The sequence below is a fragment of the Drosophila yakuba genome, chromosome 2R, assembly GCF_016746365.2.
Source record: "Drosophila yakuba strain Tai18E2 chromosome 2R, Prin_Dyak_Tai18E2_2.1, whole genome shotgun sequence".
Lineage (NCBI taxonomy): Eukaryota > Metazoa > Arthropoda > Insecta > Diptera > Drosophilidae > Drosophila > Drosophila yakuba.
In genome coordinates this window covers 23042057-23056408 of record NC_052528.2, presented here as the reverse complement: position 1 = coordinate 23056408, position 14352 = coordinate 23042057, and the positions used below count along the sequence as shown (strand labels likewise).

Below are 14352 nucleotides of genomic sequence, written 5' to 3'. Positions count from 1 at the left end.
GTGGGTAGCTGGGTTGGTGGCACGATACGGTGGATGCTGGATGGACAGGACGGGAAAGTTGGCAGAGTGTCTTGGTCGGCGAAAGTTTGCGCAGCTCAAAGTGCTTCGGATGCAACAATGAAACTCGAAATCTGCCATGAATTGTCTGAAGTGCAGACAATCAGCGACAGAGGACAGAGAACAGAGGAATTTAAAGCATTTCGACATGGAACGAAGTTAATAAGTTTTAGAGCCAACGCCCGGAGAATGCTCATTGTACTGGCGGGTCGCCGGAAAAATGGCAAAATTATTTGAAGACGTTGAAATGAAAATGTTACAAAACAATTAAAAAGTTGCCGACTTTCATGAGTCAATCAAAAGAGAGAGGCAGCCGCAACGAGTTCCCTCCCTCCGAGAAGTTGCCCAACTTTGGCCCACTTTAAATGCCAGACAACAAGCATACGCCCCGTTGTACGTCATACGAGCAGCAGACTAATGCAATTGTCCTTGCCGGATTCCCTTCCGCTTTCCGCTTCAAACTTGAAAAACTGCTGAGCTGCGGAACTGCTGCTCCTCGGAAAGCGCCAAAACAACAGAGGTCGGCATGTCGGAAAGTGGCGCTGTCAGTGGAGCTCTTGGCATCTGCTCCACATATCGTGCTATCTGAGCTCGGGATGAGCTCGTCGAGGCGCTGATGCACACCAGATGCAGATGCCCCAGATGCCCCAGTTGCCCGGGTGGATGGCATGCGAGCGTATTTGATAAAGTTATTTCGCCTTGCCAGGTTTGGACATTTTTTCGTTTAATAACTTTTAATATCGCCCTTGGCCAAAATCAAGCTGAATTATTTTGACCTAAACTGAGCCTTTCCTTTTATTAGTTTTTGCACGCTAAACGGCAAATATCTAAACAATATCCGTAAATTTTTTATTTATATATATTTCATTTAATAGCCAAATATTTTAGAGGCTCCCCTGAAGCGAAGAATTTCATTGAAATGGACGGACACGACATGCTGTTCTAATCTCGCCGGGGAACTCGCTTCTGCAGGGGATCGGACTCCCGGTGGAACCAGCCGTATCGCCAGCTGGTGGCCTCCGGATAGTTGTACTTGTCGTCCGGGCTGCGCTCGTACCGCCTCTCCAGGTAGCTGGTCCGCTGGCCACTGTGCAGCAGCTGCAGCTCCGCTGCCGGCACGGACTTCATGGGATCCACCGCACTTTTGGCGAATCCGGTCTGCTCCAACTGGGACAGATGGTACAGGAAGACCCCGTGGTCGTGGGAGCGGCGGGCGCGGCTGGTTACAGTATAAAAGTTCCGTACGGGAATGCAGAAATGGTGGCTCCTACTGGAGGCAGTGCTCCTGGTGGCTGCGGAGCCTGGCAAGGAACCTGGCCTGGGAGTAAGACCCACATTGGCTTTTCTCACCATTTGAGGCCTGGCACTCGTTAGTACTGTGCTTCGATTTGGCGGGCACTTCGTCTTCGATTCCGACTTCTCCGGCGTCTTCTCGGAAACTTTATGATCTGGTAGATTAGCAGCAGCGGGAGTAGTCTTGGCCACATTGTGGTCCTTTTCCGCGTGCAGTACGGAAATGGATGTCCTTATGTTACTTGACTTCACCGAAGCTATGCGCTGCATCACTTTACTTTAAAATTTGGATGTAAGTTGTTTATTGAGAGTTGTTTATTGAGATGTGCTGTATACCAAAGACAATACAAACTACTAACACATTTTTGACTTTGATGGAAAATGAATAGATCGCTTAACAGGAAAAAGGCTTTCAATAAGAGTGAACTTTTGTTATCGATGTTTTCATTGGAGCGCGGAAAAGAGCCCCGTATCAAATGTAACTAGTAGAGTTTTTGCTGAAGCACGTTTTATACGTTTATATGCCAGCTTTAATTCCCAATAAATGGTAATCTCCAACTGGATTTTCGGATCCCTCGTAACCGGATTCCGTGTTCCGAATTTGTGTTTATTTTCAATTTGGATGGTGGTGTGAACATATAAAGTGGATTATACGGAGATAAGAGCGCTCTACAGACACATTTCTCTCGCATTTCCGTGTATTTTTTTAGCCCGGCCAAAAGGAAGCGTGTTCCACACGATGGCCATAAAAATATCTCAGATATGTCGCCAGACTGTGAAATGTTTATATGCATGGGGTCGCGTGTCGAGCTGCAGTTGCAGCCGGAAACTTCATGAGCCCGAAGAAATCGACAGGTCCTTCCTATTCCTCCTGCGACCGCCAGGATATACTCGTATACTCGTATGTAGTGGAGCATTGATTTGCAGCCATTCCAATTGGCTTGTTTACTTCCTAGTTCCACCTGCTTATTCGACGGCTTCGTTAAAGGTGTTTTGGTACTTTTTCGGGTTTCGGGTTCTGGCTTTGTTTGCCACCTGAACTTGCCTCCAGGGAAACTGCATAAATTACTGGCACGTCTGGCTTAGTTTCCACTAGCTCTGCCAGCTCTGCTATCAGTGGGCGTCGTAATATATCACCGAAATTCGATACTTTCGCTGCGATTGCGAGTTCTATGTGACGTTTGATGCAGTATCGCAGATCGATTCCGCCCACTGCGATATGATAGATGGGCGTGGTGTCAGCGCAATCCCCTCGGAACTGAAAAATTGAACGACTTGCAACTTTAATAAGATGAAAGTGCGCGACAGCTGAAGCACTCGCTCTTTCCTCCAGCTCGCTGACCATTAGTGGAAACCCACTCGACTCTACTCGACTCGACTCGCTTCCATTTCCATTTTCTTTCGCGTGCCGCATTTTTCTCGATTTCCCATCAATACCTTACCTCCCGCCCCCCTTAATTTGCGCGGCATTTGTCGCCATTTGGCTTTCAGTAAGTCGGAAGGATGCGGAGGAGCGGGAAATCGGAAAATGGGGAAATCGGGGACCGCTCTGCTGAGTGATGGAGTTGCAGTTGCACTTTGCTGCAATTGGTTGCACTTTATTCGCGGTTGCGTAGGAGGAACTCGCAACTCGAAACTTGGAAATGGAATTGCAATTGGCGGCGGGCGGGTTTAAACTTCTAAATTGCATTATTGCCAGTCCTAAACCAAGCCACGTCCATTGCAGCACGCCAACATCTTGTTTCTAATTAAACGCAGCGCTGTGGATAACGATTGCTCCTCAAGTAGTGAGGAGCTCTTCTCCCATCTGGGGGATAAGCGGAAACTGTAAGGTTAAACTTACCGAAGACCTCATCTGCACCAAACTAATGGGTTAATACGGCTCAATTAAGATTTCGCTGACTAATTCCTGTCGAATCCTTGAAGTTTTATCAGAATCGTCTTTGGCCGCCGAGAAGATGAGATGATTATCGCAGGCTGGAGCAAACGACCTGATTGCCGTGACCTGAGAGGCGAGTGCCGTGTGCCAGGACAAAGTTCGTTGACGCAAAGTGGCACTTTGGGGCCGGGCACTCGCAACATCTACATCTCCATGAGCAGCAGGAGCAGAGGGAGCAGCAGGTCGCGCAGGATTCCCGGGAAGGACTATGTCAACAATGGTGTGTGCATTGCTAGGTTTATTAAAAAGGGCTCAGGCGAATGTCTGAGCACCCCGCTCAAAACACCAGGTGCGCCCCCCATCTCAGCCCGCGCTGTGTTTACTTAGCTGAGACACACGCAAAGCTAATATGGAGAAAGAGAAGGAGCCGTGGCAACCAGGAGTCTCTAGTTTCCCCACTCGAAAGTCGGAAGCAGTCTGCCGGCAATGGTCAAAGGTCATTTGCATTTTGCCAGCGTCAGCTTGTCCTGGCCAACCAAACAAATACACACGTTCGACGTCTGCTGCTGATTAAATGGCCGAGATTGGAGGGGCGGCAGAGATACTACACTCGTATATATATGTTACTATACAAAGAGCTCAGCAGCTCTTATGAATTGTTTAAAGCTACCATATTGAAGTCCCTTTTAAATGAAATTGTTTGCTCAAATAGAAGGATATGTAAGAGGTGAAATGCCTCCATTCCAACAGAGCGATTTCATCTTTTCCTAATTTTATATCAATATTTCACCATTAAATGACTGTCTTTGTGCGGAATGGATGAGATAAGAACATAATAAAGACAGCCATAAACTCTGGAAGGTATTCGCCTTGTTGCGACCCCAGGAACAGCCATAAAATTCATAAAATTCATATATTTCGTATATTTGCACAATGATTAATTGTCAACTTGCAGAAATATGTTTTTTCGCATGCCACATGCCACAGGCGTTCGAGGACTGCCAACATTTTCACGATGTAAACACATTACCATCGTCGTCGCTCCATCTCGATCGCATTCCCATTCCCAGATCCACTCCCAATCCCAAACCCAATCCCAATCCCAATGCCAATCCCGTCGTGTTCAAATCGCTCGTCATTAATTTCCACACATCGGAGTGTGGAGTGGGGAGTGGGATTGGGAGCTGGAGAACAATGGAAGCACTTGAAACTGTGCTCCAAGCCTTGTTTATCCGCAACAGCGTCCTTAACTTTTATTGGGTCTTTAGTTTCGACGAAAACAGGGACGGCGACTGCGACGGCGACGTGGAAGGGGAAGGGGTGCTTAAGTGGGTTTTTGGGGCTTGGGTGCTGGCTGCTGGATGCTGTTGGGTTAGAGGCAAGAAAAACAACAATCAACACCATTTGACGCTACAAATTAAGCTGGGAGCAAACAAATCGTGGCAAGTCTCTACCCTCTTGGCTCTTGTCCGCCAAAGTTCTTGCTGTTTTTAGCACATGTTGTGTTGCCTGCTTTTATGTGGCTGCCTCGTCTGCTTTCCCGCTTTTCCGCCTTTTCGCTTTCCCACTTTTCCGCCTTTCCGCTTATGCCTCGAAAAGGAAACCCACTCCACTCCACCGCACGATTGTCTCAGGGCCAATTCACCCTTCGATTGGCAATGCTCTCTATTTATGGGGCAAAAGTGCTTAATCAAATGCCAAGCGGCAGGGGCGCGCACCGAAAACACGGCGTATACTTAATTTACGCACATTGCCCGGGGCCAAAACATTCCTGAGTGCTAATGAAGCCATGGTCTTAGCATCGAAATTCTTATTTAATTAACAACTCGAACAAGGGCTTAACTGCTAATGGGCGACTTGGCACATTAGAAGTATGTATTTAGTTATTCAAAAAATATTTTCTTTATTTCGCTTATGCAGCGCGTTATCTTAAAAGCGCAAAGAGCTTTTCTAGAGTTGCCTGTTTTTATTGTTAGGAGAGAGATATGAAAATATGTGAAAGGTTAATGAATCAAAAATAATAACCTCTATTCAAAGTGACGCGCTTGTGTTTGGTATTCAAATGTGTCCTGAAGTTTGCCGCGGTTGAATGCTTAGCTCGTAAACTTTAGAAAGCACAGCTAATGCAATTTGATTGTCAATTCTGATAAATGGCTTTATCAATTCATTTAGCACTGGCCCGCGGCGAGAGTAATGCAATTTGAAACGAAACGCGTGGCCGTCAATGCATAAAACATATTTCCAAACTGCCAAACTGCGAACCTTTGCATGGGCGACAACGTGTGTAAATTGGCCAAATAATTGCATTTTTGTGATTCTATTTGCAGGTCGTTTTGTTTGCAGTCCGCCTAATTTATTTATTCGCCAGCCGCACTTTTGGAAACGTTTGTTTTGGGAATTGGCCATATTCGGCTGGCACGTGCCTAATCCTGGTGAGTATGCGCCACACCTAAAGGACCTCTTTTCTCCCCTCCTTATCCGCCTCCTTCTCCTCCTCCTGCGAAGCTCGACTGTCATAAAATGTTAAATATAAATTTATGCCAACCTGCGCGCTGCCGGCATACTAAGCACCGCATCAGGAAGCAGGACGCAGGACTCTGCGCTCCGCAGAGTCGCAAAAGGACGACTCTCCGGCGGAGTCTTTCGTCCTTCGTCCTGCTCCGGCTGGCCAAGCACATTAGCAAAATGAAGCTGTTTCGATTACGATTACATTTACCAGAGATTTGCGCTTTTGTTGCACTTTGTGATTTTGTTGTCAGCATTTCAGGAGCAGGTGCCAAGGACACAGGACATAGGACACAGGACCTCTTCCCGGAGGGTCCGGGTATAGAACTAGCCGGCACTAATAGATTGAAATATTCGCAAAATGTGGCTGAAACAGTTTTAATGTATTTGCCCCATTTCGCTGTGACATCGGTAATCTGATTAACACGATAATTGTTAATTCGCTTATGGATTCGATTATGTAGATTTGCCTTTGTAGCAGATTACCTCATTATTGAAAGCTGATTTAATTGCACGGATGTATTGTGAGCGAACTAATGGAAAATGTATTGAAAGCTAGTTAAAATTACGTTTTATGATAAATCAATTGTTGCAAAAATGCGATTAAAACCGTCATTGTGTTTTGATTATTATTGATTTGATTATTAAGCACTTAGCAGGCGCTTAGATATAACACACATCTTGAAATCCCGATCCTATACACAAAGTACACTTACATACACGTTGCTCCATTAGGGTTTCCAATAAATTAGCACGAGCTCCATGGCTGAGCGTTACGATCGCGCGGTGACCATTTACTCCCCAGATGGCCACCTGCTGCAGGTGGAGTACGCGCAGGAGGCCGTCCGCAGGGGTTCCACTGTGGTGAGTGCCGCCTGGTCGCCACCAGGACTTACCTCTTAGGTAATCCCAAATGCCACATCCCACCTTCCACCTTCCACCCACAGGTGGGTCTGCGCACCAACAACGCCATTGTAATCGGCGTGGAGAAGCGCTCCGTGGGCGATTTGCAGGAGGAGCGCATAGTGCGCAAGATTTGCATGCTCGACGACCACGTGGTGATGACTTTTTCAGGGCTCACCGCGGATGCACGGATCCTGGTGAGCCGCGCCCAAATGGAGGCCCAGAGCCACCGCCTAAACTTCGAGAAGCCCACGACCGTGGAGTACATAACGCGGTGAGGAAAAGTACTAAGTACACTGAGAAAAGGGAAAAAGTATGCAGTGAATAACTTGGGTGGCACACCACAAAACACTCTTGCATACTTTTTGCTGTGCTTTCAAAGAAGTGCAGAACTATTTCCTCAGTGCAGCCACTAGGCTGATTTGGATTTAGCTTTCATGCCCTTTGCTTCCATTGCCTCCGTTGCAGATACATAGCCCAGCTGAAGCAAAACTACACGCAGAGCAACGGCAGGCGTCCATTTGGATTGTCATGCCTGGTTGGCGGCTTCGACGAGGACGGCACTCCGCACCTCTTCCAAACGGAGCCCTCGGGCATCTTCTACGAGTGGAGGGCCAACACCACCGGCCGCTCCAGCCAGCCGGTCCGCGATTACATGGAGAAGCACGCGGACGAGCTACTGGCCACCGTCGACGAGGCGGCGGCCATCAAGCACATAGTCCGCACCCTGGTGAGCGTGTCCTCGCTGAAGCACAGCCAGATGGAGGTGGCGGTGCTCAAGTACCGCCAGCCACTGCGTATGATCGATCGCAAGGTCCTGGCCGATCTGGAGGGCACCGTTCGCGCGGAGCTGGAGGCGGAGACGGAGGCCAGTCGGCGGACCCGAGTTCCCTAGTCCTGGTCATTCTGGCCATCATGGTCATCTTGGTTGCCATGGCCCAGGGCCATTTTCATGACCAATCAAAAGTTGATAACCGGCCGGGCTCTCTCTTCTGCTGGGCAATTCAATTTCGGCCGCGGAGTTGGGGAAAAGTAATCAGCAGGAAAAATGTGTAAAGCGGGCAAATCACTTAATTTGTCTCGAGGGCGTGTTTGTTTGCCTTATATCACTCCGCTTTATCTCTACGGCGGAGATGCGTGCGCTCCTTTCAGGCCAACCAAGTTAAAAAGTTTGAAGTGAAAATACGAATTGAATTTGTAGAGGAAAAACAAGAAAGTGCGCGCACACATGCAGAAAATGTGTGTCAATCAAAATGGTATCTCCTGATTCGCCTTTGACTTTGGGCAGAATGCCAATTGGGTTAATAAATGGCCAAGATGCCAAGGGATGCCCACTAATTCTGATGGGAGGAGCATCCTCTTCTGAAGGCAAGCCTCTTTAATGCAGGCTCCTTTCAAATCGCAGAGGTACACTCGATTTTTTCGCTGTGAGTTCCATTTGGGTTCTCCTGCTCCACCTACTCTGTGTTCCCCAGGCTGTCATATTGGTCCTTCAAAGTTTAGTCCTGCTCATCTCCTGAAATCGAGTGCCTCCACCGAAAGTGGGCTTCAGGGGTTAAGGTGTGTGCTCTTATTAGGGTATCCACTACGCTTAACCCTTCAGGGCTGCATTACTTCTTCGGTGAACAGAAGGTGGCTGGCAATAGTTGAGCACGACCTCCACATCCTCCGTTTCCCTTTGAGGAGCTGCCAGGACTACGTTCTGGTCATCACAGACGCAGTTTGTGGCTAAGGTTTTGGGTATTACACCCAAGACAGCCTCGGGTGATAAAGGGTTTGGAACACAGGTGACTCACTGCTGCCCTGTCGGACCTTCTGCACATTCGTTTCTGGCTAAACTGACAAATAGATGTCATTATGGCCTAGTAGGTCTTGTCAATAGACGTCATTTCGTACCGGACTTGCTCAGTATATTTTTTACGAGTGACTTGGCAACATGTCGTTCCCGTAAGTAACTCACTCTCCCCCATAGAAATCACAGAAATTCTAGATTCAGATTCGGATATTTTATCTTGTAGCCAGAGCAACGAGTCGATGGGAGATGGCAGCTGGATCAGCTGGTTCCTTGGGGTCAAGGGCCACGAGTTCCTCTGCCGCGTGCCCACCGACTTCATAGAAGACAAGTTCAACCTGACGGGCCTGGAGCTCTTCAGCCGGGCACTGGACCTGGTCCTGGAAACGGAGTTTGACAAGCAGGGCTGGGACGAGGGGCTGGACACCACCGATGCGGAGGAGCTGTACGGCATGATCCACGCCCGCTACATCGTATCGCCGCGTGGCGTCGAGGATATGCGCCTGAAGTACGAGAGGGGTGACTTCGGCTCGTGTCCGAGGGTCTACTGTAAGGGGCAGAGAACCCTGCCCGTGGGCCTCTCCGACCTGTGGAACCATTCCCACGTGAAGGTCTACTGCCCTCGCTGCAACGACGTCTTCCTGCCGCGTTCCCGCTGCGCAATGCTGGACGGAGCCATGTTTGGGACCAGTTTCCCGCACATGTTCTTCATGCAGCTGCCGAGCATGCGGCCCCATCCGCCGCTGGAGCAGTACGTGCCCCGGTGAGTGCCTTTCCGTTTAAAATCCCGATTCTCCTCTCAAAACGATGGCATTTGCAGTCTCTATGGCTTCCGGTTGCACCAGAAAGCCCTGATGCCGCCCGAAGCGCCCGAGTCCACGCCAAAGAGTATCGCATCCTCGGCCAGCAAGTCGCCCTACCTGACTGCATCCATTCCAAAGTCGCTGCCTTCACGATTCTCCAGGAATGACCTAAATGGGTAACGCCACACGAAGGAGTGCACAAATTTTGTTCCGTTGTCTTGTTGTTGCCATTAAACGGATTGCCCCCAGTGCGTTGATATGGCCAGATACCACATACCACCTATGGGTACCTTGGGTACTCTACCCTAAACACTTACTAGTTCACACTGTTTGTTCAAAGCTGGCCATATCAAGCACTTAGTCGAGTAGCAAAGTGTACTTGTCATTAATAGTGGTAATCTCCAAGGAATCACGCTCGGAAGTGAAGCAGCTTTGGGCGGCCTATTCATCCGCTTCGTGCCACACACTGCGAGAAAGTGGGAGTCATGTGGCAAGGTAGTATATTTGCCAAATATATATAATTATAATTAGGACCCACTAGTTTACAAGATGCATTCTTGGGAAGTGGCATCAAGTGCACCAGGACTAGGGACTTACATTCCAAGCGTTCAGTTGTATTATATTTCATCTCCGTGTTCCTTAAGTTCGCCGGACTGCGCAATAAAAATCCACTTGCCGGCACAACCTGCTAAGCCGATAATGGGAATTACGTTAAGCTGAGGAGCGGAGGATTCGCCTCATGTTCCAGTCCCAGTTCCAGTTGCTGATCCTTCGCCAGTGGCATCTCCAATAAGTCATGCCTTTATTATTATTTACTGCCGCCCTGGCGCTTTCCTTTTCAGTTTTCCACGCCACTCGACGCCCTTTCTCCTTTTCTTCGTCGAGTGGAGGACTGTGGAGCGCCTTTTCCGCTTTTCTCCATTTCTCCATGGCGCCTCGCCCATTTCTCGCCCATTTCTCGCACACTTTTCACACTTAATTTCATTAAGTAATCTTTCATACTGCAGCTTTTATTGAGTTTTAAACTGGCTGACCGTATAATGAGCATGGCTGTTGGTGGTGCAGGAAAAGCCGGGAAAGTGCAAAGTGGAAAAGCGCAGGATGCGAGCGTTTTGTTTTACATTACAATCGAGCTGGACTCGGATTCCTTTGCTCTGGCGGCTCCTTTGTGGCTCCTTGGCTACCTGTTGATCGCACCCGTCATTATTTATTCATAGTTATTTCTAGGACCCTTTCGAAATAGAGCTCCCCGTCTCATTTCCCCCGTATTTATCCAATTTCAGACGAAACACGTCGGTCCGCGTGGGCAAACAAATCCGATTGCTGTTCTTGTAAACAAAGTGTCTGCTCCCGATTGGAAACCCTGCTCCTGGTGCAGCTGTGCTTCCATTCTGTTTTCAAGAATGGTCGGGTATTTGATTGTATCGCCGCTGGCTGTGCCACTTCTAGCCACCAGTGGAGCCCATCCAGTTCCCCATTTCCGGAGAGTTGTTTTTCGAGTGCCGCAAAAGCACCCACTGAAATATTATTGTGTGCCGGCTTTTCAAAATATTTTGACTCCCTTCGCTGGCCACACAATAAATACAATTCGAACGAGGTACCTAGAATTTCAATTTTAAGAATGCACCACTTAATCCGACTTTAATCCGATGCAGATAGAAAATACATATCGAAAACTAAATTTCGGCCTTACTCTGCTGTAGTAAAAACACAACTTTCTAGACTTCATCTTTTGTTGCATGCAACCAAATTGGGACTCTAAATGCTTCATTATCTTGTTGTGGCCCACAGTTGGTCGACACTTCACACAGTTGACGTAATTTTTAGACTTTTCGCGATTAACCCCGTTTTAAGCGGCTAAGCGAAGCGGTTCAGCAATTTATGGTTAATGGCACCAAATTGGAATTGCTTAACTTTGGCAGGCGGCAACTTTTCCAAACTTGCCAAAGGAGAGGAAGGCGGCCGGTTCCGTCAATTTGGAGCCGAGCGGTTGACCAAGCACCAAAAGACAGCTCCAAAGTCCTAAGAGCCGGCTGATTAACCCATTGGGACGGATGGCCTGCTCCAGAAAGGACACGGCCCTAATTATCCCGGCGAGATTGGCCGGCCGGAACACTCACTCCACTCCACTTCTCACCACTCCGCCGAAGGATGGCGGGTTCATCAGCCTGGTTAGCAGCTCAAATTAAGTTACGGGCGGAACGCCGGACATGTCTGCCCGGTAATAAGCTAAATGAAAACAAAAATGGATGTCACTCAGTGCCGCAAGTTGATGAAGATGGAGCAGGAGGTCCTGAATGTCCTGGATGACCTGAAGGTGGAGGACGTAACCCAATAACTTTGGCCACGCATTAATTGGAATTTATGAAGCCAGCCGGCCACTCTGCGCTTGAGATTCTGCGCTAAACAAAGCGCGTAAGTGTCGCTGGAAAGGGTTACTGACCAATCCACCGTCGCCGTCATGAAAATAGCTGAGGAAATGGAAAACTGGCGAAGGGGTGGGAGAAGTCCTTTTGCGCCAAGTTTAAGTGCTTTTAAGAAACCATTAACGTCATTTCCTTGGCTGTCTGGCTCCATTCCTTTTTTCTATATTTTTCTATATTTATCTTTGCAAACGGACAACATCAATACAATAAGACCCAGAAACGTAAATTTTGTTAAAGTGCAGGCGAGGATTCCTGCTTACTTGGATTTCTTCTTCGCATCCGGCTGCAGGGGTCCGGAGCCCCAGGTTCCAGCGGGATTGGGCACGGGTGCTGGTCTATCGTTGCCAGTTGGAGGAGATGCCGCCAAGGAACCAGCTCTCTTGGAGCTGCTCTTCATCCTGCGTCTCACTGGAGGCTGCGACTTGGGAAGGGGCACATCCTTTGCTTCCGGTGCAGTGGGCTTGGATGTGCTGACGGGTGGACTAGCGGACGGAGGAGAGCCTTTCACGTGTGAAGCCGAATCACTGGCATTGGGAGCCGAGTCGGGTTTCTGAAGGGAATTCAAAACCTTGCCCACAGCACTGCGCAAAGTGGGCTGAGTACTCTTGGTCAAGTCTGGCATGGGTGGCAGCTTCATGGAAGGCTGGCTAATTTTCCGCTGGTTGTCCAGCGGGTCGTTGTGGATCACCTGCATGGGACCGGGACAGGCGGCTACCGTTGGGGGATCCGTGTAGCAAACATGACGGGCGTAGTCAAAGGACTCCTTGCTGTCCGTGGCGGGCATTCCCCGGCGGTGGAAGCAATTGATGGGACAGGAGGCGACACAGGGAGTGTATGGTTTCTCCACCTCGGCCAGCTTCTTGATCTTCACCGAGTTGCAGTAGATCTGGTGGCGATCGGCCACCTGCTCCTCGCGGCACTGCTCCCGCTGCTCGTACTTGCGGTAGGCCAGCTCCGCCTTGGAGAAGAATCCCGGCCAGCAGTAGTCCCTCAGACGGCTCCTCTTCACTATCCTGCCCTCCGGTCGCATGTCCAGCTGGTTCTGCCGCTCGTAGCGATCCACGGCGGTGGCAATGGGATACAGGGGTCGCCCCACCTTCCTGGACTCCTCCATGATGTCGACCGCCTGCTCGAAGAACTTCTTGTCGTCCTCCAAGTATGGATCCTCATTGCAGGCGGCCAGGTTCATCAGCTCGGCGCGCCGCTTCTCGAGGAACTCCTCCCGCTGGCCGAAGAGCACGTTGCGCAGATCCTCCTTCACCTTGTCCCTCTTCCGCTTCTGGGAGGCATCGAAGAAGCGATTCGCCTCAGCGTTCTTCAAGCGGCGCGCCACATGGAAGCGCTGCAGCTCCCGCTGGCAGCGGAGCTTCTCGGCGTCCTGCTCCCGCTCTAGTTTCTGATACGCGCGCCGCTGCTTGGCCAGGATCTCTCTTTCGCACTGTCGCCGGTTCTGGTCCACCTCCGTCTCGAAAGCGTGGCGATCCTCCGCGTTCAACTGCCGATCCTCGAGCTTCTTTTGCAGCACCTGCTGCGCCTGGGCGACGCGGAGTGCCTGTAGTTCCCTCTCCTCCTGGCACTTTTGCCGCAGCTGCTTCACGTGGCTTCCATAGCGACTGTCCAGATTGCGACTGGCCACGATGTAGACGCAGTTGCGTCGGTCGTCAATGGCGTCGCAAATGCGCTCATCTGGCGGAAAGGAATAGTATATCTTCTGTTATATGGTGTTATCTATCCACGGTACTTACGTTCGGCAATCTCCGCCTTCTCCTGGAGGGCATCCTTGTATGCCTTGCGATTGAAGGCGATCTTGCGGGCCTTCTTCTCCTTGAGCGCCTTCTCCTCCTTGTCCTGCAGACACTTGTACTGCGCCCGGTCCACCTGCTCCTCGAAGATCCGCTGCTCCCGCTCGGCCTCCCTGATCTTCTCCCGCTGCGCGATGTCCGCCCGCATGAGCTGCGCATGTTCCATGTTCTTGGCGGTCTGCCTGGCCACCTCCTCCTCCTCGGTGGCGTGGCCAAAGGGCACCAAGGCAGCCGGACACAGCTCCTCGTCGGCCCTTTCCTGGGCGCGGGCTGCCTCCGCAATCTCCTCGTTGAGGGCCTCATTGTACTGCCTCTGGTGAATCATTTCGCTGTAGAGTAGAGCCTGGTGCAGAGCTCGGGGTCCAGGCTTCAGTTGATCCAGCAGTCGGTTGGCCCGCAGGATCCTCTGTTTGCGCAGCCGCTCGTCTGCCAGCTTTGTGTCCACATCCTTCACCACTGCCATGGCTTCCTTGCTCTGAGCCCTGGCTGATTTCTTGACCTTCGGAGCATTGGGATCCGTGAACAGGCTGCACAGGAGCTCGTTGCCGTCCTTGAGGTACTGCCGGTACCTGCGCTCCTCCTCGACGGCCTCCAGCTGGGCATGTTTCTCATCCTGGCGAGAACGGCCCTTGATGGCTGCAAACCGCTTCGCCGAGATCACCACCGGATGACGCGTAAAGCGCTTCCGGACAAAGAGTCCATCGGGACCCACTTCCTTGGGCTTGCACACGTTCATTTTGGCTATGGCCACATAAATATAATGGTTCGGCGGGAGTGTTTTATGTATGAGCTGCTCTCAAAACAGGAGAGATTCGCTTTTAAACGAAATATGTGTCAACAGCCGGACTACTGAGCCTCCGGTCTGAACAGATCTAAGATTATATATCGATTT

The 14352-nt window shown here is 50.1% G+C and overlaps 4 protein-coding genes across 4 annotated transcripts; 2 read left to right on the top strand and 2 right to left on the bottom strand.

Moving 5' to 3' along the window:
- Positions 1–823: 823 nt before the first annotated feature.
- LOC6532059 lies at positions 824–1727 on the bottom strand. Its single transcript, XM_002092800.4, has one exon. The coding sequence runs from the start codon at positions 1618–1620 to the stop codon at positions 1000–1002; it is 621 nt and encodes a 206-aa protein (XP_002092836.1). The 5' UTR covers positions 1621–1727; the 3' UTR covers positions 824–999.
- Positions 1728–6397: 4670 nt separating this feature from the next.
- Positions 6398–7893, top strand: LOC6532058 (proteasome subunit alpha type-7-1B). The gene is made up of 3 exons (XM_002092799.4): positions 6398–6598; positions 6682–6911; positions 7106–7893. Exons 1-3 carry the CDS (start codon positions 6497–6499, stop codon positions 7530–7532), a joined length of 759 nt encoding a protein of 252 aa, XP_002092835.1. The 5' UTR covers positions 6398–6496; the 3' UTR covers positions 7533–7893.
- Positions 7894–8487: 594 nt separating this feature from the next.
- Positions 8488–9605, top strand: LOC6532057 (suppressor-of-stellate-like protein). Its single transcript, XM_002092798.3, has 3 exons — positions 8488–8584; positions 8656–9192; positions 9250–9605. Exons 1-3 carry the CDS (start codon positions 8574–8576, stop codon positions 9410–9412), a joined length of 711 nt encoding a protein of 236 aa, XP_002092834.1. The 5' UTR covers positions 8488–8573; the 3' UTR covers positions 9413–9605.
- A 2181-nt stretch (positions 9606–11786) lies between these two features.
- On the bottom strand, positions 11787–14322 carry LOC6532055. The gene is made up of 2 exons (XM_002092796.3): positions 13404–14322; positions 11787–13344 (listed from the first exon to the last, which is right to left on the bottom strand). The coding sequence occupies exons 1-2, from the start codon at positions 14194–14196 to the stop codon at positions 11915–11917; spliced, it is 2223 nt and encodes a 740-aa protein (XP_002092832.1). The 5' UTR covers positions 14197–14322; the 3' UTR covers positions 11787–11914.
- Between the last annotated feature and the right edge of the window lie 30 nt (positions 14323–14352).

Excerpts from the sequence above, each read along its gene's own strand:
- LOC6532059 (XM_002092800.4), bottom strand. The coding sequence starts at position 1,620 with ATGCAGCGCATAGCTTCGGTGAAGTCAAGTAACATAAGGACATCCATT.
- LOC6532058 (XM_002092799.4), top strand. The coding sequence starts at position 6,497 with ATGGCTGAGCGTTACGATCGCGCGGTGACCATTTACTCCCCAGATGGC. Across the intron at positions 6,599-6,681 it reads TCCGCAGGGGTTCCACTGTG|GTGGGTCTGCGCACCAACAA; the intron begins GTGAGTGCCGCC and ends TTCCACCCACAG. Across the intron at positions 6,912-7,105 it reads ACCGTGGAGTACATAACGCG|ATACATAGCCCAGCTGAAGC; the intron begins GTGAGGAAAAGT and ends CCTCCGTTGCAG.
- LOC6532057 (XM_002092798.3), top strand. Across the intron at positions 9,193-9,249 it reads CTGGAGCAGTACGTGCCCCG|TCTCTATGGCTTCCGGTTGC; the intron begins GTGAGTGCCTTT and ends TGGCATTTGCAG.
- LOC6532055 (XM_002092796.3), bottom strand. The coding sequence starts at position 14,196 with ATGAACGTGTGCAAGCCCAAGGAAGTGGGTCCCGATGGACTCTTTGTC. Across the intron at positions 13,345-13,403 it reads GAAGGCGGAGATTGCCGAAC|ATGAGCGCATTTGCGACGCC; the intron begins GTAAGTACCGTG and ends CCTTTCCGCCAG.